This window comes from Anguilla rostrata, chromosome 11 (genome assembly GCF_018555375.3).
Source record: "Anguilla rostrata isolate EN2019 chromosome 11, ASM1855537v3, whole genome shotgun sequence".
Classification (NCBI taxonomy): domain Eukaryota; kingdom Metazoa; phylum Chordata; class Actinopteri; order Anguilliformes; family Anguillidae; genus Anguilla; species Anguilla rostrata.
The window spans coordinates 25,902,771-25,924,889 of NC_057943.1; the positions used below are offsets into that span (position 1 = coordinate 25,902,771).

Consider the following 22,119-nt stretch of genomic DNA (forward strand, 5'->3'; position numbering starts at 1 on the left):
TCTCCAGCCAGTGGTGGAAGTGCATTTATGTTTGTTCACACGGTGCCTGTCTTTACTGATTTGTGTTCGTTCCCCTGCTGTGCGCCCAGGGCTTCCTCAGGGTGTGGAGAGCCAGGACTCGGCGGAGTTCTTCCGGAAGGTTCTGGGAGTGGCGGAGGGCGCGTCTCTGGGCGGGACCCTGCAGTCCAGCATGAAGCCGCTCCTGGAGCCGGGGAAGGGGGAGCAGAGCCGCGGTGGCCTGCCCCAGAGGAGCTTCCTCCCAGGTGGGCGGAGTCAGGGGCGCAGAAGGGGGCAGGGTTAGGGGTGGAGAAGGGGGCAGGGTCAGGGGTGGAGAAGGGGGTGGAGTCAGCGGTGCAGTAGGGGGCAGGGTCAGGGGTGGAGAAGGGGGTGGGGTCAGGGGCAGATAAGGGGGCGGGGCTGCTAGGGTCTGGAAAGATGGGCATGGTGTGGTGATATGATTATAATAATTCATAATTTATTATTAATTAACTGTAAGAATACTTTAAAAAAAAAAAAAAATGAAAAGGTACCCAAGGTGCTGTATATGGTATAGAAGAGAGGGTGCACAACCATTTGTTAATGGAGCTGTACTTTCTTCTCTGTATGTGTGCGCGTGTGTGTGTGTGTGTGCGTATGTGTGTGCGTGTGTGTGTGTGTGCTCTTGCTTGTGTGTGCGTGTGTGTGTGTGTGCTCTTGCTTGTGTGTGTGTGTGTGCTCTTGCTTGTGCGTGTGTGTGCGTGTGTGTGTGTGCGTGTGCGTCACAGGTGGCTCCCTCTCAGCGGGTGTGATGGACTCCTTCCCTGGCCTGTCCCAGTCTCCTTTCTTTGACATGCGGTGAGGCTCCTGCTCTGCAGCGCAGTTCACTCAGCACCGTCCTCATTTGCGTCTCTATTTGCGTAGCAGAAGCCCTCACCTGTGACCATTTGCATAGCTCACCTTTTTACATGCAGCCTGTCTATCCAGATGAGTTTTTACTGAAGCAATTGGAACTCGGTACCTCTCTGAAGAATACAATGGCAGTGACCCACCCACTTACCCTCCCAGTGTTCTGCAGGGCCACCACTGGCTTGCATATGCGGGGTCCTTTTGTGTTGTTTTCTCTTTTTATACGGTTCAGTGACCTGGTCACAGTGGAAATGTTGGTTATTGATTTGCCCAGAGTATCCTGCTGATGATATCAGCAAAAACTTTACAGGCGACTGGAATTTACACTCACACAGGACTGAAGTGAGGCTCAGGTTCAGCGTGTTTTCTGGGGAAAAAGAAGTCCTAATCTTCACATATGAACACTCCACAGATACGGGTCTGTTTTAATAAGGCCAGAGATGTTTGACGGTTTTCTGTATTTAGCGCTTCCATTGATTATTATTTTTTTTTAATGTATGAATTGTTCTTTTTCTCTCTGTTTCCTGCAGCGAGCGGGCGGGGCTGTTCAGCCCAGACCAGAGTGAGGACAGCCCGTGGGCGACGCCCTCCACCCCGGCCACGCCCTCCACCCCCCCCACGCCCACGGAGCCCGAGGGCGACGGCCTGTCCTACAACCAGCGCAGCCTGCAGCGGTGGGAGAAGGACGAGGAGCTGGGGGAGCTGTCCACCATCTCTCCCGTCCTCTACGCCAACATCAACTTCCCCAGCCTCAGGCAGGACTACCCAGGTCAGTGTGCGTCTAACCTGGGTCAGTGTGTCTCTATCCTGGGTCAGTGTGTCTCTGACCTGGGTCAGTGTGCGTCTAACCTGGGCCAGTGTGTCTCTAACCTGGGTCAGTGTGCGTCTAACCTGGGTTTGTGTGCATCCAACCTGGGTCAGTGTGTGTCTTACCTTGGTCAGTGTGTCTCTATCCTGGGTCAGTGTGCGTCTAATCTGGGTCAGTGTGTGTTCACACCGGTCAGTGGGTGTTTTACCCAGGTCAGTGTGTTTTGCCCAGGTCAGTGTGTGTTTAACCCAGGTCAGTGTGTGTTTAACCCGGGTCAGTGTGTGTTTAACCCGGGTCAGTGTGTGTTTAACCTGGGTCAGTGTGTGTTTAACCCGGGTCAGTGTGTGTTTCACCAGGTCAGTGTGTGTTTAACCGGGTCAGTGTGTGTTTAACCCGGGTCAGTGTGTGTTTAACCTGGGTCAGTGTGTGTTTAACCCGGGTCAGTGTGTGTTTTGCCCAGGTCAGTGTGTGTTTAACCCGGGTCAGTGTGTGTTTAACCCGGGTCAGTGTGTGTTTAACCTGGGTCAGTGTGTGTTTAACCCGGGTCAGTGTGTGTTTAACCCGGGTCAGTGTGTGTTTAACCTGGGTCAGTGTGTGTTTAACCTGGGTCAGTGTGTGTTTAACCTGGGTCAGTGTGTGTTTAACCCGGGTCAGTGTGTGTCTTACCTGGGTCAGTGTGTGTTTAACCTGGGTCAGTGTGTGTCTTACCTGGGTCAGTGTGTGTTTAACCTGGGTCAGTGTGTGTTTAACCCGGGTCAGTGTGTGTTTAACCTGGGTCAGTGTGTGTTTAACCTGGGTCAGTGTGTGTTTAACCCGGGTCAGTGTGTGTTTAACCCGGGTCAGTGTGTGTTTAACCTAACTCAGTGTGTTTTATTCCTCCTGACAGACTGGTCCAGCCGTTGCAAACAGATCATGAAGATCTGGAGGAAGGTCTCTGCATCCGACAAGGTTCCCTTTCTGGTGAGAACTCGCTGCATACCTCTGGTACTGGTGTGTGTAATGTATACCTGTTACACATGTACAAAATTAACCCTGTGTAATATTATGTACATTATTACGTAGGGTTAATTTAGTACCTGTGTAACAGGTGTGCGCGATATTACTAAATTAACCCTGTGTAACAGGTGCATGTTAATATTACAGAGTTCATTTTTAATTAATATTTTTAATCTATTATTTATTAGCAAAAGGCCAAAGACAACAGAGCTGCTCAGCGTATCACCAAGGCACAGAAGGTAAATGTGTGTGTCCGATTGCGTATCCGTCTGTTTGTGCTTGTGTCTGCCTGTGAGCTTGTTTGGGTGTGTGTGTGTGTGTGTGTGTATATGTATGTGTGTGGGGTGGAACTCACAGCTCTGACCCCCCCCACAGCAGGCGGAGAGCCAGATGTGTCGCCCCATTAAGACGGAAGGGTCGCCCCGTGCGAAGGGGGAGCGTCCCAGCCTGCACCTCCAGATCCCTCCTCCCTCCTGCGCCTCCCTCTCCACCCCGTCCCAACCCAGCTCTGCCGAGAGCCCCTTCCCGCTGCCCCCCGACTCCGCCTCCTCGTCCTCGGCCGCCGCCTTCTTCCCCGACGGGCCCCTCCGGACCCCGGGCTCGGCGGACGCGCGGCAGGACCCCTTCTCCAGGCTGCCCCCGCAGTCCCCGCACCCCTGTCCCGGGCCCTCCTCCAGCCCCCTGCAGGCGTCCAGCTCGGGCTGCCCCCCCTCCGGGCACCCGGGGGCCCCTCAGGGCCGCTCGCCCAGCATGGGCTCCATGGACCTGCAGCCAGGGGCCCCTGGGACGCCCCGTCGGGACCCCTTCATCAGGCCACAGCAGCACCTCCAGGAGCCCCCGGGTCCCCCTTTTGAGGCCCGCGGAGGGGGGCTGGTGGAGTCCCCTCTGCTCCCCCCGCCCCACGGCTCTCATTTCGGCGACCTCGCCCGCGCCCAGCAGCCCATGGGCTCCGCCCCCTCGCCCTCCGCGGCCTCGTCCTCCCCGCTGGGTGCGGGGCAGCACCGGGGGGATTTCGCGGGCCTGCCCTCGCCCCGCTCCTCAGCGGGCCGGCAGGACCCGGGCTCGGGGTCCCCCGCGGGCGGGCTGGATTTGGGGGACGGGCTGTTCAAGGCGCCCATGACGCCCCGCGTCCACCAGGGCGACTCCGGGAACGGGACGGGGTACCACCACCCCGGCGCCTCCCCCAACCACCCCTCGGACAGCTACAGGCAGTCCCCCTCCGCCCCCTTCTCGGACCCGTACGCCCAGCCCCCTCTGACCCCCCGCCCCCTGTCCCGGGACGGCTGCTCCCCCCTCCCCCAGCAGCGGCCCCCCCAGCAGGACCCCTACTCGCGCGTCCCCTCCAGCCCTCAGTCCCAGGGCAGCTGCCAGTCGCCCCTCACGCCCGGCGGCCTCTCCAACGACGGCTACTCCGTGCAGTCGCCGGCCACGCCCCGTTTCCAGTCCCCGGACCCCTACTCCCGCCCGCCGTCCCGCCCCCAATCCCGGGACCCCTTCGCCACCCTGCACAAGCCCCCCCGCCCGGCCTCTGCCGCCCCCGATGGCAGCCCCACCTTCAGGGGCCCCGGTCCCCTGGGCCAGCCGGCCCCTGCGTCCGGCCCCTCCCCGGCCCTGGGGGACCCCCTCTCGGGGAAGCCTCCGGGATCCCCCGCGTTCAGCCGCAGCCCCGGGGCGGGCGTCGGTATGTTCCCCATGGCACAGTCCCCGCAGCATCCCCAAACCCAGACCCAGCCCGCCCCGCAGGCTCCGCCCCTGGGCCTGAACATCGATGGCTTCCCCACTCGCGTCCAGCTGCCCCAGGGTCCCCAGGGGTCCGATCCCCTGAGGCCACAGGAGGCGCCCCACACTCCCATGGTGCCCGGCGCGCAAGAGCTCCCCGAACTCCCGGCGGCCCAGGACCCAACACTCATGGGCCTCAGCCAATCAGAGCTGGAGAAGCACAAACAAGTATGTTCTGTTTTACGGTTTATGCTTTTCTGGTAAATGAGGGCGAGTTTCTGGCACAAAGGGTGTTCTGCATGTTCCTAATGTCCTGCCCTTTTTGTAGAGACTGAGATTGAGGGAACTGCTAATCCGGCAACAAATGCAGAGGAACTCGCTACGGCAGGAGAAAGAGGCTGCTGCTGCAAACAGTGCTGCCACCAACTGGCCTGGAGGAGACATGGCACCTTACCAACCAGATAAAAGCCAGCGTGCACCCCCTCCTTATCCACAGGTATAGCACAGGCATGCGCTGCCATAGGAGTGAATAATGAATGGCAAAGTGAATGTCTGCACGCTGCAGGTACTGCTTCCTAAATCAGAGATGTTAAAAAACCTTTTGACCCGAATGGGGTGTCTTTGTCAGTGGTCCGGTGATCTTGTTGGAATGATTTTTTTAAATGTCCTTGATTGAGGGAGCAACATCTTTAGTGTATTTCCACATTTCTTTTTCCACATTGTTTTTCTGTCCTTCACCTGCATAATTGGAAATTCTCTCTGTTGAATGCCAATCTCTAGTTACACAATTTTTTACAGTTGGACATATTATTTCTATTATCTTGATCAGTTGCACCCATAAATATCCTGGACCAGACTCCATATTCTACTCTAAAATGGGGTGGGATTGTACTCCATATTCTACTCTAAAATGGGGTGGGATTGTACTCCATATTCTACTCTAAAATGGGGTGGGATTGTACTCGTGGGAAGTTGGGAACCCTGTTCTCAGTCCTGCTTTCCCCTCCCTCTGTTCAGGACAGGGGGGCTGCTGCTGCTGGGGGTGCCGCCGCCTTGGCAGGCAAGCTGGTTCCCCCCATGGGCATGGGGGACGACAAGATGGCCCGCCCACCCCCGCCAGGGACGCCCGGCATGATCGACCCCAGTATGCTCAGGTACTCCTGCTTAAAATCTGTTGGGATGCTTGACTGTATCAGGCCATTCAGCCCAACTGCGCCGGCCCGCTAGCCTACAGGCTAGGCAGCGTCCAGCTCTGTGCCACACCCACAGTACCCACATCCGCTCTCTGTTTCTTCCGCTCGTCTTGTGAGGGAAGGTATTTCTGTGTGAAAGAGAGTCCAGGTGTTCGCCAGAAAGGGTTGTATCCAGGGACACACAAATATATGCCAGAGGGTTATAAAATCCTGACTGCGGTTTTTGTGCCCACAAAGAACCATTATTGAATTATTTTGAGCTGACAATATGTGGGAAGGTAGACTGCTGTTATTATGGAGATGAAATGAAATGGCATTGCTTAGATATAAATGTGAAGTATGGTGAAGGCTGATATTTTGGCAGCAGGTATGTTGGCAGGTCCGTTTCCCCTGTTCCTCATGGAGCACCCTGACTGTTTGTTCGGGATGGAGTGCTGTTCATATTGGTTTTCTTTCTCTCTTTTTTGTACAAAGGCATGTGGCCCCCAGTGCGCCCCAGGGGATGCCCCAGCGCCCCCCGTTCCCGGTGCAGTGGGCTGGTCAGGCCGCTGGCCTCCGCCGATTCCCCCAGCCCGGCGCCATGGACACGGGGGCCCCCAGGCAGCACCTGGGTGGCCCCCCCATGCCCAACCCGCTCAGCATCCAGGGGATGGCCGGGATGCCCAACCCTCGCGCGGGGGGGCTCGGAGAGGCCGTACCCCCGCCCCAGTTCATCGAGCTGCGGCACAACGCCCAGAGGATGCCCCTGGGGCCCCAGTTCCTGCCGCGCGGCCCCCACCCCCCTCGGACACGCCTCTACATGCCACAGCAGGACATGAGCGTCGCGTTCTCCCAGCACCCCTTGCCCCCTCCACCGGCCCCACCCCTCCCCCCCACCCTGGCTTCTCAGGGAGAGGGGATGCGGGACCCCAGAATGAGGGTGCCGCAGGGGCCCCTAGGGCTACTGCCCCAACAGCCCCAGCTGGGCGTCGCCCCTTCACCCCAACACCAGCTGCACCCCCAGGCGTCCGCCCCACAGCCCAGCGGCCCCGGTGCTCTCCCACACCCCGGCTCCCAGCACCAGCTCCCGCAGGCGGGCTCGGAGACGCAGCCCCCCGCCATGGACGCCCTGGCCCCCCGACCCTGCCGCCTCGACCTGCCCGAGCCCGACCTGGAGGACCCCTTCGTCCCCAAAGGGCTGGGCGCGGCGGGCGGGGACGTGGGGGAGGAGGAGGAGGACGACCTGGCCACCCTGGACCTGGACCCTGACAAGGGGGACGACGACCTGGGGAACCTGGACAGCCTGGAGACCACGGACAAGCACCTGGTGGACCTGCTGGAGTGCGAGGAGTTCGACCTGCTGGCGTACGCCGACCCCGAGCTGGACCAAGGGGAGCCCAAGGACGCCTTCCCCGACCAGCTGCGGCTGGTGGAGGCCGAGAGCGAGGCGCCTGGCCCCGCCCCCTCCTCCGCCGCCGCCCCTGGCGTTCCTGACATCAAGGTTGAGGACAAATCCAATCCAAGCGCTGGTCCCCCCCAGCAGGGCTCCGAGCTGCCCGCTGTGAAGCTTGAGGCCGAAACCCCGGCCTCCCACCTCCAGGGGGCGCTAGAGTCTAGGCCCCAGCAAACCGTGGTGAAGGACGAGATGGGCGAGGCCGTCTCCATGCTGACCGCTGGCCTCCCCACCCAGCAGACCAATCCCTCTGCCTCTCTGAGCTCGGTCCGTTTAGGGGGGCTCTCCTACTCCCTCCCCGGGCAGGCCGACCCCCTGTCTTTTCCCCTGGCCGCCTCGCACTCTGACCTAGACGAGGACCCCCTGGGGCTGCCGGACGGCGGGGGCCAGCACTCCCCCGCGGTGGACCTGGACAAGGTGGAGAGCTCTCTGGAGGCCAGCGAGCTTCCGCTGCTCATCCAGGATCTTCTGGAGCACGAGAAGAAGGAGCTGCAGAAACAGCAGCAGCAGCAGCAGCTGAGTTCTCTCCACCAGGGGGCGATGAACGCACACCACCACGGCCTCCCTCCCCAGCCCCAGCCCCAAACTCAGGGCGCCAACCCCATGTTGCTTCCCCAGCACCACCGCCCGCCTCCCCAGGGCATCATGGGACAGCCCGGGATGATGCCCAGGCCACCGCCCATGATGAACCCTCAGCAGCAACAGCAGCAAAAGCTTATGGGAGCTGGCATGACCCCTCCCCCTATGATGGGCATGGGTCCGCAGCAGGGGATGATACGGGCGGGGCAGCCAGTCCTGAACCCTCAGCAGCAGCAGCAAGCAGTGAAACCACAGCCGCTGCCAAACAACTTCTGCCCAGACAAAGGTAAAGGAGCCTTTGCAAGATCCCTCCTGTCAGTCCGGCGGTGACGTCTTCTCACAGGTTTTCCCAAAGACTGTTGACACCTCGAGTCTCCTTGATTTCTGAATTTATTTGTTGTAAACAAGTGTGCTGCAGTGGAAGAGTGCATAGTATGAGCCGGTCCTTGTCATTTGTGGGGGCCTTACTTTCCATTTTAGTATAAAGCAGTGTAAGCCTGTTTTAGGTTATTTTTTATATTCAGTGCCATAATGTCCATAATTCATTTACACACAAAGCCTATGAAACCTGTGAAAGTTTTCCTTGAAATGTGAATTTGGAATATTGGGGGAAACCCCAGTTTTTTGCAGGGTTTTTCCCTCCTTGAAATTTCTCTTGGTCTCTGTGCCTATTTTAAATAAGTCTTGTTTTGTATACAGAGGTGGACAAGTTTGAAGCAGATGACATCATGGACCCCATCGCCAAGGCGAAGATGCAGGCGCTGAAGGGCATCAAGCGGGTGATGGCGCAGGGCCCCATCGGCGTGCCGCCCAGCATGAACAGGTGCGTGCCGCGCAAACGTCAGCCTGGCAAGGTTGTGTGAGGCGCGCGCGGTCTGCGGGAGTACGGGGGCATTGGGCCCAATCAGACCGGTCCTTTGACCTGCAGTATCAGGGCATCCAGTACCTCATCAGACCCAGAACCACTGCGTCTGGCCTCTGTTTCTGAGTCGTACGGTGTCATTGCGTACTTATGTAAAACTCTCCAAATATCCAGAGACTTCAGGAAAAATTGATGTGCTGACTGACCACACACGCGTCATACTTTTTTTTTTTTTTTAGAACTATTTTTTTTGTAGAAATGATTCTCAGTACTCCTAGTTTGATGGTCAGAATCGCGTAGGCGAGCTCCATTTACGTGACGTGGTAACTGAATCTTTTTGTTTAATAGAACAGAGAAGGGGTGAGGATTGACGCAGGTGGGTGAGGATTGACGCAGGTGGCGGAGAGTGTAGCCGCCGCTGATTTCTCTTCCTCTGGACTCTCACAGGCAGCAGGTGTCCCTCCTGGCTCAGAGGCTTGCCCCAGGCCCAGGGACCAGCGACCCTCAGGCCAGGGTCCTCACAGCTCCTGGCAAGGTGAGCGTCATTCGGGGTTAGCCATCTCTAGCAGGTGTCACATGAGTGGTGTCTTCTGCACCGTTAGCATCACTAGCACTAATAGTATCTTTAGATTTGGAAATCCAATTGCCATCGTGATTACTGCTAGCTTTGTAGCACATTTACCATCATTATTACAGATAGCTTTTTAGCAGCTGTACCTAATTACTACTGTTAGCATTTTAGTGTCTTGACCATCACTGCACTATTAGTAAACCAACCCAAAGTACAAGTCCCCTGCCAACTGTTCATTAACTTTTTATTTTCCCCTTAAAACTTTTCCTAATATTAGAAATGCTGCATTAATTTTGCATAAAGCACAAACCTGTTGGTGTGTGTGAAGGCAGGTCATTACCCAGCAGTGGAGTATTAGGCCCAGCAGACCTCGCTTTCTGCAGCTAGCCAGCTGTTAGTTGTCCCCTGTGCTATTCCTAGCTATTGCCTCTACTTTAAACAGCATGATTGTGAACTAGGGAATTACAGGCCTTGAGATATGAGCCAGATGCTGCTTCTGCACCAATGACCCAGGCAGGTTCTCCATGATAGATTCGATTGCTAGCTGTATAAGTAGGCCATGTTATTTAATGTGTGTAAAGTGTGATGGTGGTAGGTAGACAGTGGACCCATGTCATGTGTAAAGCTTTACAGTGTGGTTTCTCTCCGTTTCGTTCTCAGGAGGGGGAGAACAGCGACCCGACGCAGAACAGACCCAACCCGCCCCAGTTTGTGCAGGGCATCATCAGTAAGTGTCCTCCAGGCAGTCGTTTCAGGATGTCTGACGCCAGCTAAGACTTCGGCCCTGAAAGCCGGCGTTCACCAAAACGGCTGGTGTGGATGTGATGACCTCCTCATTAGTCAAGCGGGTTTAAGGAGTTCACTTTTTAAAAACATTTCAATATGAAGAATAGCATTTTACATGTACCCATACAGTCTCAACAAATGGAACCGAAGCTGAACTTCTTAACCTCTGTACAGCTAATATTATGAAGTTTAAACAGATTATTTGAACGGTTCAGTCAAGATGGTTAGTCAGCTAGATAAGTGTAATTGTACAGGAACAGTGTGTCATGCTAAATGGATGGTAAATGGACTGCATTTATATAGCGCTTTTATCCAAAGCGCTTTACAATTGATGCCTCTCATAAACCCATTCACACACACACTCACACACCAACGGTGAAAGGCTGCCATGCAGGGTACCAATCAGCTCGTTGGGAGCAATTAGGGGTTAGGTGTCTTGCCCTGGGACACTTCGACACGCCCAGGGCGGGGGATCGAACCGGCAACCCTCCGACTGCCAGAAAACCGCTTTCACCTCCTGAGCTATGTCGCCCCCTATGTCGTGCTCTTGTGAGGTGCAGAATTGTAAATTAGCGGTTTATTATTGGAGGCAAATGAGTCCTGTTAATTGCTTTGTCTCCCCTCTCTCCCCCCCGCTGCAGACGACGCGGAGCAGAAGCAGTACGAGGAGTGGCTCCTGCACACGCAGCAGCTGCTGCAGATGCAGCTCAAGTTCCTGGAGGAGCAGATCGGCGTGCACCGCAAGTCGCGCAAGGCGCTGTGCGCCAAGCAGCGCACCGCCAAGAAGGCCGGCCGCGAGTTCGCCGAGGCCGACGTGGAGAAGCTCAAGCTGGTCACCGAGCAGCAGAGCAAGATCCAGAAGCAGCTGGACCAGGTACGCCGCGGGGCTCGGGCGCCGGCACGGCGGGGGGGGCGGGCGCTGCCTTGTGGGCGGGCGCCTCGAAGGGGCGACGAATGAGGGAAAAGCTTAAAGGCTAGTGTTGAGGTTAATGTGAGGTAGATGAGGGTGTGTCAGGGTGTTTTCTGTGATGATGTAAGGCAGTGGAGGGCTTATGGGGTTTTGTGTGTCTCAGGTACGCAAACAGCAGAAGGAGCACACCAACCTGATGGCGGAGTATCGCAGCAAACAGCAGCAGCACCAGCAGGGCTCTGGGATCCTGGCCCCCAGCCCCTCGGCCCAGGGGCCCCGCCTGCTCTCCAAGCTCCCCGGGCAGATGATGATGGGCCAGCAGGGGGCGCCCATGATGGGGCAGCAGTGCATGCCGCAGGGGGCGATGCCGGTCAGAATGCCCCAGGGCCAGCCTTTCATGGGCGGGGCCCAGCCGGGGCACCCCGGGGCGGTGGGAGGCGTGGCCCCGGGGCCCTCTGGCGGGTACTTTCCCCCGGGCGCGGGGCCCCAGGGGCCGGATGCCAGACTCCTGCAGGAACGGCAGATGCAGCTGCAGCACAGGATGCAGATGGTCCAGAAGATGCAGCAGCAAGGCATGATGGGTAACCAGCAACCCATGCCGCACCAGGCGCCGCAGCCAGGTATGATGGGACAGCAGACTGGTGCCATGGTCGGGCAGCCGCCACAGGGCATGATGGGTAACCCACTCTTAGCCCAGCAGCAGCAGCAGGCAGCGATGCATCAAGGCATGATGGGAAACCAGCAGGCTCAGCAGGGCATGATGGGAGACCAGGGCGTGGCCCAGCCGCAGCAGAGCCTCGTGGCAGGGCAGCCGATGGCCCAGGCCCAGGGCATGATGGGAAGCCAGCAAGGGATGATGGGAAACCAGCAGATGTTGCAGCAGCAGCAGCGCCAGCAGGCCCTGATGGGGGTCCACCAGGGTGCAGCAGGGGCCCAGCAGCAGGCCCTCAGGGGCCCGCAAGCCCAGCTGACGCCCCAGCAGCAGAGCGTCCTGGCCCAGCGCATGCTGCTCTCCCAGCAGCAGCTTCAGCAGCCGCCCGGCTTCCTGCCCGGCCCGCAGCCAGGGGACCCTCCGATGGCCCCCGAGACCCCTGCCCGGGACGGGGCGCAGATGCCGGGGGTCCCCGAGGGCTTGCAGCAGCAGACGGGGGTGTCCGGCTTCCCGCAGGACGTCCCGAACCCGGGACTCAAAGAGGGCAGGGTGCTCAGCCCGACGACCCCGCCTCAGCAGCCGGGCCCCGTCGGCGACCAGCAGGGGGCGCAGACTTTCATGAATCAGCAGCAGCAGCAGCAGCTATCGGAGCTTCAGCCGCAGCACGGTTACCTGGGCAACCAGACGCTGCCCTTGCAGAACTCCATGGGCGGGGAGAAGGTCATGGTCAAGCAGGAAGGACAGCAGATGTGCTATGTAGCACAGCAGCAGCAACGACAACAACAACAACAGCAGCAACAGGGAGCGATGGCGGGCCAACAGCAAGACAGCATGGCGCAGCTGCAAAGCATGATGGGACAGGCCGGCCCCGCTCCAGCTCAGCTGAGCGCGATGGTCCACCCGAACCAGCAGCAGCAACAGCAGGCCCTCTTGGCTCAGCAGCAGAAGCAAGGCATGCTGGGACAGATGGGCGGAGTCATGAGGGCACAGCAGCAGGGCATGATGGGCCAGAGGCCTGGCACTCCTGTGGGGCCCTTCCGGGGCCAGGTCAACCTGCAGGCCATCATCGCCCAGAACCCCCAGCTCCGGCACCTTCCGCCCAACCAGCAGATCCAGCACATCCAGGCCATGCTGGCCCAGAGGCAGCTGCAGCAGGGGCAGATGCTCCGGATGTCCACGGGACAGGGGCTGGTCCGGCCCCAGGGGCCCCGGATGCAGGGCCCCGAGGGGCAGCAGCTCCACCATGGGGCCCCGGGCCCCCCGCAGCAGCAGGGCATGATGGGGCAGCCCTCAGGCATGGGTCCTCAGTCGCAGCAGGGCATGATGGTCCAGGCGCCAGGTCAGCCGCGTCAGGTGGGCCAGCAGGGGGTGTTCCCCCAGTATGACCTCGCAGTCGCCCAGCAACAGCAGATGGCCCGGGCCCAGCCGGGTTTGGCACCAGGACAGGTGCGTGTTACGCCCCAGGGGCGCATGATCAGGCCCATGTCCCCCCGTCAGGCGTTTGGACAGACCTCCCCCGGCGACCCCGCCTTTGTCCAGCAGCCTTTGCAGCAGCGGCACGGCCTGGCGCACCCCGGCGGCGCCCACCAGCCCTCTCCAACGCAGCCGCAGCCGCACACGCCCGCGGGCTCCAGCCCGTTCCAGGCCTCCCACACCCCCGTGGGGTCCCCCGCCGGACTGGCCCGGCCGGGCTCCTCCGACTCCTCCGGGCTCTTCCCTCCCGCCATCCAGAAGAGGGAGCAGGGCGCCAGCCCCTGCTCGAGGGCCGGCCCGGGGACGCCCGCTCTGTCCACTGCGTCCCCCTCCAAAAGCGTGAGCGGGAGCCCGGGGGGCCTCAAGGCCGAACTCCAGGCCCTCGGCCAGGCCAACGGGGCGCCGGCGCAGCAGCAGCAGGAGGAGGGGCCGTGCAGGATCACCCTGCAGAACATCAAGCAGGAGCCGCGGGAGGAGCAGTGCGGCGCCGGGGGCGGGGACGAGGCGCGGCAGGGCGCCGTCAAGCGCGAGGGCGAGGGAGCGCCCCACGGGCCCCGTCCCGAGACGGGCCAGCAGCTGCTGCAGAAGCTCCTCCGCACCAAAAACCTGCAGCTGGCCGCCCAGAGGCCCTCGGACGGCGTCCACAGCGAGATCAACGGCCACATCAACAGCAAGCTGGCCCTGCTGGAGCAGAAGCTGCAGGGCACCCCGCGCAACATGGAGGTGAGACGCGGCCACAGCACATACCCTCAGCCACCTGTAGGGGGACACCGTGCTTAAGCGCAGCGCTGTATTCACTCCCCAGTGAAACATAGAATGTCAAGTTCCCACTAAGATGCCTTAAAATATACAGCAGATTAATTATACAAAGGATGAATTAAGTAATGATATCAATGTGCAAGTGGGCTAATGTACCGCTTCTTGGCACCTTGTGTTGAAATAAACTCTGGGCTTTCTGGGAAATGCCCCCTTTGGGGAAGGTGAAACCTGCTGCACTCTCTTTTCACTACTTCCTGTATTGTCTGTTCCTGTCCTCCTGGTTGGATAAATGTGAGAAGCAGTATTGGGAGTTTATTACTCTTCCTCTTTTGGTTTCAGGGTCTGTCAAAGTGGCATATTACATTTAATCTATTTTCAGCCTTTTTATGAAAATGATTTGAATGTGGTCTCACACACACAACCTACCACAGGACCTGCAGTCCATCACCAAGAAGCCTCCGGTGGTGAAGGCCAAGCGCGCCCCCAAAGTGGGGGGCGGGGTGTCCAACTCCCGAAAGAAGGGCAAGAAGGAGGAGCCGGGGAAGAGCACGGAGGCCCTGATGAAGCAGCTGAAACAGGTGAGCAGACGCCCAGTGGACGGAGCGCACCGCCACCTCCAAAAAAACACATTTGGCCCCACCCATTACAGGGTGTAGTGCTGCATGTTAGCCTCTGACAACGGCTGGGTATGCAGTTAGAAACCCATTCATAAACCTCCTCTGCCCACACCCTAAGAAAGTCGGCGTAAATAGAAAAATATATTTCAGTGTGTATATATTTGAAAGTGTATGCGCAATCCGATAACTCCTTCCCCAACGGGGGGGGGCCTTGAGTTGTAGATGAATGGCGTGTTTGTCCTGCAATTTTGTGAGTTTGCGTCGGTTTGTGACGCTTCGTGGCACGGGTCTTTGTTTCCGTGGTAACGCTGGTATTTGGGGCCGGTTTCCCTCGCAGGAGCTGGCGCTCCTCCCCCTCATGGAGCCCTCCATCACGGCCAGCCTGGACCTCTTCACCCCGTTCGGCAGCAGCCCCGCCGACAGCGAGGCCCAGCTCAAGGGCTCCTTCGGGAACGCCGTGCTCGACAACATCCCCGACTACTACTCCCAGCTGCTCACCAAGGTAACCCGTGCCGGGGCTGCCCCTCTGGAGGAGCTTAGCATGGGGGTGCGTATGTGGGGACCGAGGGTACGGAACACCGTCACATTAGCCGTGTGCTTCTGCCTTCTGACAAGACGGGATTCCTTGCTGCCTTATTAGGATTGGTGTCTGCTGTTGGTCCAGAATCGACTGTGATGCATCACTGCTTTTTATTTTTAAGAAGTAGTGCAGAGTACAGTAGAAACAAAGAAGTGTTGGAAATTCCAGACAAATCTAAGCTAAATTACCAGCGAACCTAGGTTAATCTGTGTACTGAACATTTTTTTTTTGATCAAACAGATTTCATTGGCTATTTTATCATAATAATCTGTATTTTAGGTTCACAGATACAGGTTACCAGTGTGTTAATTGTACACGATTGAATGCATTTCTCCATCCACATCACCATTCACTAGCCCTATTTGTGTGTCCTATTCGATTTCCCTCACTTCTATATAAATTAAGTCATGCACAGTAGCATTTTGAAAACCCTTGTGTGTTTCAAAGGACTGTCATGGCATAGGTCAGGCAAGAGCAGCCTGCTGTTCTTTTTCCCCCTTTTTCCACTGCTTTATTGGCAGCTCCAGCTCTTCCTCTTAATGTAAATCTGCCGTTGCCTAAAATGGATGCCGTGAGTGCCATTGTGTGATCAGTGACTCACCGTTAGCATTTTGCTGTGGAGCAAAACATTTCATTTTGGTTAAAGTCAAACCAGTTGGTGATTGGCAGTGCCACTGTGGGCTTCAGGACGCCTGGCTGTCTAAGCGAATCAGCTGACACACCCCATCATGCCTTGTGTGGTTTCCAGAGCAACCTGAGCAACCCGCCGACCCCGCCCTCCTCTCTGCCGCCCACCCCGCCCCCCTCGGTGCAGCACAAGCTTCTGAACGGGCTGACGGCCGTGGAGGAGCTTCCGGAAGGGCAGAAGGAGAGAGAGAGGGAGTCTGCCGAGGAGCCCATGGGTAAGGGTGTGTGTGTCTGCCTGCCTGTCTGCCTGTCTGCCTGTCTGTCTGTCTGCCTGTCTTGTCTGTCTGTCTGTGCCTGTCTGCCTGTTGCCTGTCTGCCTGTCTGTCTGTCTGCCTGTCTGCCTGTCCTGTCTGTGCTGTCTTGTGTGTTCTCCTGACCGTGTTGTGCCGTGTTTGCTGTCCTCCTGTGTCTCGTGCCTACGAGTCCTCGCTGTCTTTGCCTGTCTGCCTTCCTCCCTGCCTGTACTGGCTGCGGCTGCCTGCCGTCTGTGCCTGTCTGCCTGTCTGCCTGTCTGCCTGTCTGCCTGTCTGCCTGTCTGTGCCTGTCTGCCTGTCTGTCTGCCTGCCTGCCTGTCTGCCTGTGCCTGTCTGTGCCTGTCTGCCTGCCTGTCTGCCTGCCTGTCTGTGCCTGTCTGCCTGTCTGTATGTTTGCCTGTCTGCCTGTCTGTCTGCCTGTCTGCCTGTCTGCCTGCCTGTCTGTCTGCCTGCCTGCCTGTCTGTGCCTGTCTGCCTGTCTGCCTGTCTGCCTGTCTGTGCCTGTCTGCCTGTCTGCCTGTCTGTCTGCCTGCCTGCCTGTCTGTCTGTGCCTGTGCGTGTGTATTTCTCCTGACCGTGTGAGTTGACGCGTGTTTTGCGGTCCTCCTTGTGTCTCGTGCTAACAGAAACCTCGGCTGAAGAGGTGAAGAGCGTGGACCTGCTGGCAGCCCTCCCCACCCCGCCACACAACCAGAACGAGGACATCAGGTGCGCTGCAGCGACGAGGCCAGGCCTCACTCACACCTGGTGTGGGGAAACTCTGCCTGCTATTGGCTGAGAGCGTAGGAACTGAACACAGTGCCTCGTTGTGGCTGCCCAGTGGTTGTAGGTCTAGCTGACCCGGGCAATGAATGGAGTTGGGTGTGAGGTGGGCGTGGTTAAAGCCGGGTGTGGTTTTTTTCAGGATGGAGAGCGACGAGGACAGCGACGCCCCGGACAGCATCGTCCCCGCCTCCTCCCCCGAGAGCGTTCTGGGGGACGAGGCGCCCCGATTCCCGCTCCTGGGGGTGGTGAAGCAGGAGCAGGACGAGAGAGCCATCTCCCCCGTCATTCCCATCATCCCCTGCTCCTCCATCCCCGGTACGTCTGCAGCGGCGTTCGCTTCTCTAACCCTCATGACGCAACGGCAGAACAGGCAACGCCTGATAATGTTCCACTGCTCAGTGAAATAATAGCATCACTGTCTCTTAACTGTGCTCTACTTTGTTCATTTGGAAGTCTGACATTTCACCAAATTGCCAAAGGGCACAAAAAGGTATTAAGATATGTGAGCTATAATAAAAATAAAATGGAAAATATCCCTCAGTACTGGGTGTGTAATCCGAAACTCTGGTTGCAAGCCAAGTGTCGGATTTGGATTACACATCCTGTACTCTGGGTTTGGTTTCAAAATCGTTGCCTCCTTAGTCACTGTAGTAAACCACGCCTTGTACAAAAATTTCCCAAAATATCTATTAACAACCACATGTATTTATAGCTGAAAGTCTTCTGTCCTTTGTGGTATCTCTTGCCCTGACAATGGCTTGTTTTGATGTTCCCCGAGTCTCTTCCTCGAGTGCTCAGTAGAATCTAAATTTAGAGCACTCATATCTGGAGGACGGCTTAATTTAGGGCATGGTTTGACTCCATTTTATTTAACCGTTTGTTTTTGAATTTATTTTTTTACACACCAGCTTTTCCAGAGAGCAAGCCGTTTGAAGGACTGAGTTCATTCCCAGAGCATTCTGGGAAGATGGCGTCCAGGTCCAGCCCCTGGGACAAAGCCAAGAGCAGCGAGGTGTCCGTCACCTTCACCTTATCGGCCGCTGCAGCCAAGGTACCGAGTCTGACAATGCAGCGGAGTTAGCCGCCCCCCTCTGCCTGCCATGCCCGCTCCCCTTTACTGTTCCCCAATAACTCTTCCCCTTACTGTGACCCCTCACTCTTACTGCGCCCTATAGCCGAAATTAACATTTGAAATTATAAACACCTCTTATTTAAATGAACAGTGCCATATGAGTAAACCTGGAGTAAACCAATAAACAGTCAGAGAAGAACCCGGAAGTTTCATTGCAGGTTTTATGACCACTCCCTCACTAGCCCCTCCCCCTACTGTGACTCTTCCTGGCTGTGCCCGGCTAACCCTTCCCCATCTCTGTCCCTCTGAGCAGAATCTGAACACCGTAATGGTGGCGGTGGCCCAGCTGCTGCAGGTTCGAATGCCCGGGTCCTACGAGGTGACGTTCCCTCCGAGCCCTGGGAGAGGAGGCGGAGCGGAGCCCGGAAAAGCCCCTGACACAGCGGCCCCAGGTAACTCCCCCGTCTCTGCTGTTACCCCTGGCAACTCTCATTAGGCCAGCATATCGTGTCAGGTATTCTCTCAGAACAGGAGCGTTTCATCGTGAGCAGGTGCCGTTATCACAGTGCAGGCAGAACGCAGATGGATGCTTTAGGAGAGCATGACTAAACCCCTCCCTCCACCTCGTTAGGCACCCTGTGTTTGAAGGCGAGCCCAGCAGAGGGCTCGGACCAGGACTCTGCTGATTGGCTGAAGAAGTTTGACGTGTCCCTTCCGGGCTGCACCCTGAAGAAGCAGGTGGACATCCTGTCTCTTATCAAGCAGGTGGGTAGCACCTAACATTAAGTTCGCTGCATTCACCTAACTTCTCAAAACTGTGCCTTTTATCTGTGGCCTGTGTTGGAAGCAGCGCAGTATCCAGGGATACAGTGATATGAAAAGATGTTTTTTTTATCGTTTTGTGTCAGGAGTGTCCAGAGCCGGAGGACAGGGCGGTCCAGCACTGTTACATCACCAACGTGTCGGACCTGGACGTGCGGCAGCTTCCCATCTACCCCGTGGAGGCGTCGCCTCCCCAATCTCCCTCCCCGCCCCCTCCGCCCCCACCCCCTCCGCCGCCTCCTCAGCCCGCTCTGCCTCCAGCTCAGCCCCAAACTCAGGCCGCCTCCCCCACCCCCGCCCCCTCCAGCCCTGCGACCGTCCAAATCAAAACCGAACCGGAGCCAGAATTTGGACTCCCCGCTCCCCCTCCCTCTCTGCCCGCCCCTTCCTCCCCTCCTCCCCCCGCCGCGGACTCTGCCCCCCCGGCCCCAGCCCCCCCGGCCCCGCCCCCGGAGGCCCCACCCAAGCCCTGCAAGCAGCGCAGCCGGCCCGCGTCGGAGGACGAGGAGGAGGCGCGGCCCAGGCCCAAGCGCTGGAAGGGGCTGCGCTGGAAGCGGCTGCAGCTGGTGCTGAGCCTGCGGCGGGGCGGCTCGCGGCGGGAGAGCGGGCGCGAGGTGTCCGAGCTGATGGAGCGCCTGCGCATCACGCTGCGGCCCGACCGGCTGCCGCGCGACCGCCGCAAGTGCTGCTTCTGCCACGAGGAGGGCGACGGCGCCACCGACGGCCCCGCCCGCCTGCTCAACATCGACGTGGACCTGTGGGTGCACCTCAACTGCGCCCTGTGGTCCACCGAGGTGTACGAGACGCAGGGCGGCGCGCTCATCAACGTGGAGGTGGCGCTGCGGCGGGGCCTGCGCACGCGCTGCGCCTGCTGCCAGCGCACGGGCGCCACCAACAGCTGCAACCGCCTGCGCTGCCCCAACGCGTACCACTTCGCCTGCGCCGTGCGCGCCCGCTGCATGTTCTTCAAGGACAAGACCATGCTGTGCACGCAGCACAAGCTCAAGGGCCCCAGCGAGGACGAGCTCAGCAGCTTCGCCGTGTTCCGCCGCGTGTACATCGAGCGTGACGAGGTCAAGCAGATCGCCAGCATCCTGCAGCGCGGCGACCGCGTGCACCTGTTCCGCGTGGGCGGCCTCATCTTCCACGCCGTGGGCCAGCTGCTGCCCTCGCAGATGGCCGCCTTCCACTCGGCCACCGCCATCTTCCCCGTGGGCTACGAGGCCACGCGCATCTACTGGAGCGCCCGCGTGCCCAACCGCCGCTGCCGCTACCGCTGCCGCGTCAGCGAGGCCGAGGGCCGGCCGCTCTTCGAGGTGCGCGTGCTGGAGCCCGGCCAGGAGGACCTGCAGTACCGGGACGCCACGCCCGACGGTACGCCCCCCCACCGCCCGCCTTTTCTCCCCAATCAGTGCCTGGCTCTAAGGGCCTGTCTCTCTCTGTCTCTCTCTCTCTCTTTCTCTCTCTGTCTCTCTCTCTCTCTTTCTCTCTCTGTCTCTCTGTCTCTCTCTGTCCTCTCTGCTCTCTCTGCTCTCTTCTGTCTTCTCTCTCTCTCTTCTCTCTGTCTCTCTCTCTGTCTCTCTCTCTCTGTCTCTCTCTGTCTCTCTTTCTGTCTCTCTCACTCTCTCTCTCTCTCTCTCTCTTTTTGGATAAGTAGGGGCCATTGCTCGTGTTTTAATGTTCTTTTACTGCTCTCGTTTATTTTCTCTCTCTCTGTCGTCTGGGCCGTGCAGGGATCTGGAGCCGGGTGGTGGAGCAGGTGGCCAAGCTGCGCGAGGAGGCGGCCATGTTGAAGCTGTTCACCGATCACGTGAAGGGGGAGGAGATGTACGGGCTCACCCTCCACGCCGTCCTGCGCATCACGGAGTCGGTACGTCCCTTAACCCCACCCCCACCCCGCCCCTGCCTGAACACCACAGACCGTGCTATCAATTCCTGTAGCTATCCCTTCACTCGTGGTCTGACTTGGGTGTCTGTGGCTGATTTGCCGGTGCTGTCTGCCATTAGGATTGCACTACTCAACATTAGTGTCAGCAAGATTTGAGAGTTCCTACATTTATCCCTTGCAGTCGTGCCATTTCGTTTTTGGGTTTGGCCCAAACAGAGAAATTTAAAATGCAAATTCTGATGTGCGATGGCTGTTTTGCAAACGCGTTTGACGATGGTCTCTGTGCTCTCTGTTAGCTGCCCGGGGTGGAAAACTGCCAGAACTACACCTTCCGCTACGGCCGCCACCCCCTGATGGAGCTCCCGCTCATGATCAACCCCACGGGCTGCGCCCGCTCCGAGCCCAAGGTCCTCACACACTGCAAGAGGTGCGGGAAGTGTGTGGTCTCCTGGAGTCTGTGTCTAGAAAAGCCCTCCATATAAAAAGCATCATATTGACTCCCCCTCTCCTTTCACTTCATTCATTCTCTCTTGCTCTTTCTCCCTGCACACATCTTTTCTTTCTCTGCCTCTTCCCATCTTCCCTTCTTTATCCTTCAACCCCCTTTGCCCCCCTCCCTCCCTCTCTCCTTTCCCTCCTCCACTCCCTCGCTCCTTGCTTCTCCCTCCTCCACTCCCTCGCTCCATGCCTCTCTCCCTCTCGCTCGCTCTCTCTCTCTCTCTCTCCGTCAGGCCCCACACGTTGAACAGCACCAGCATGTCCAAGGCCTACCAGAGCACGTTCACGGGCGAGACCAACACCCCGTACAGCAAGCAGTTTGTGCACTCCAAGTCCTCGCAGTACCGGCGGCTGAAGACGGAGTGGAAGAACAACGTGTACCTGGCGCGCTCGCGCATCCAGGGCCTGGGCCTGTACGCCGCCAAGGACCTGGAGAAGCACACCATGGTCATCGAGTACATCGGCACCATCATCCGCAACGAGGTGGCCAACCGGCGCGAGAAGGGCTACGAGGAGCAGGTGGGTTCCCCCCCTCGGAGGAAAATGGAAGCAAAAAATAAATAAATTGGACATTTTAAAAAGCCATTGTTTCAGTTAAGTCTACAGCTAAACTAGGAACCTTCTAGATGCCAACCCAGTTCGTTAAGTGCTCCGTCACTCTACCACTGACTGTTTCAACAATTGACCACCATGGTTTTGTCGGTTTGTTTAAAAATATGTATGTATTTTTGGTATTCCTGCATCCCAAGTCTATATTTTGAGCAGTAGATCTGATAGAAAACCTGCTTTGTACATAAAAGGGTGTTTTTTAAGCTGCTGTCCTTTGCTGGGGTTTCAGAACCGCGGGATCTACATGTTCAGGATCAACAACGAGCATGTGATCGACGCCACTCTGACCGGCGGCCCGGCCCGGTGAGTGCCCCCCCCACCCCCCCCCCCCCGAGCCTGTCTGGGTCCTCTCGGTGACCCCCCTCTGATTGCGTCCCTTCACATCCCCCTGCAGCTACGTCAACCACTCGTGCGCGCCCAACTGTGTGGCGGAGGTGGTGACTTTCGACAAGGAGGACAAGATCATCATCATCTCCAGCCGCAGGATCCCCAAAGGAGAGGAGGTGAGGGTTAGGAGAGGGAGGAGTTGGACATTTGTTCCCACCCCTCCCCCCCCCCAACTAAAATAAATGTAATGGTCAGAAATAATGAAAAGCAGACTCTGGTAAACTTTTCAATGACCCTACAATTGAACATTATGCTACTTTTGTCCCTTCACTGGAAAATGGTAAATTAAAGAGTGAAAAACTATTCCATACACCT

At 57.9% G+C, this 22,119-nt stretch overlaps 1 protein-coding gene across 1 annotated transcript in view; it reads left to right on the top strand.

The window, feature by feature from the left end:
- The window catches only part of kmt2d (lysine (K)-specific methyltransferase 2D), a 45,767-nt gene that overhangs the window by 19,973 nt on the left and 3,675 nt on the right, over window positions 1-22,119 (top strand). The window contains exons 27-54 of the mRNA XM_064299023.1: window positions 90-263; window positions 765-834; window positions 1,416-1,654; window positions 2,580-2,653; window positions 2,878-2,928; window positions 3,065-4,636; window positions 4,737-4,904; window positions 5,426-5,562; window positions 6,076-7,898; window positions 8,312-8,435; window positions 8,922-9,009; window positions 9,706-9,772; window positions 10,473-10,705; window positions 10,905-13,589; window positions 14,057-14,203; window positions 14,580-14,744; window positions 15,571-15,724; window positions 16,390-16,471; window positions 16,668-16,843; window positions 17,437-17,579; window positions 17,914-18,052; window positions 18,232-18,365; window positions 18,509-19,796; window positions 20,156-20,292; window positions 20,607-20,737; window positions 21,042-21,327; window positions 21,647-21,720; window positions 21,812-21,920. Of these exons, the coding sequence (XP_064155093.1) occupies window positions 90-263; window positions 765-834; window positions 1,416-1,654; window positions 2,580-2,653; window positions 2,878-2,928; window positions 3,065-4,636; window positions 4,737-4,904; window positions 5,426-5,562; window positions 6,076-7,898; window positions 8,312-8,435; window positions 8,922-9,009; window positions 9,706-9,772; window positions 10,473-10,705; window positions 10,905-13,589; window positions 14,057-14,203; window positions 14,580-14,744; window positions 15,571-15,724; window positions 16,390-16,471; window positions 16,668-16,843; window positions 17,437-17,579; window positions 17,914-18,052; window positions 18,232-18,365; window positions 18,509-19,796; window positions 20,156-20,292; window positions 20,607-20,737; window positions 21,042-21,327; window positions 21,647-21,720; window positions 21,812-21,920 (10,670 nt within the window). The remainder of the gene's footprint in view (window positions 1-89; window positions 264-764; window positions 835-1,415; window positions 1,655-2,579; window positions 2,654-2,877; window positions 2,929-3,064; window positions 4,637-4,736; window positions 4,905-5,425; window positions 5,563-6,075; window positions 7,899-8,311; window positions 8,436-8,921; window positions 9,010-9,705; window positions 9,773-10,472; window positions 10,706-10,904; window positions 13,590-14,056; window positions 14,204-14,579; window positions 14,745-15,570; window positions 15,725-16,389; window positions 16,472-16,667; window positions 16,844-17,436; window positions 17,580-17,913; window positions 18,053-18,231; window positions 18,366-18,508; window positions 19,797-20,155; window positions 20,293-20,606; window positions 20,738-21,041; window positions 21,328-21,646; window positions 21,721-21,811; window positions 21,921-22,119) is intronic.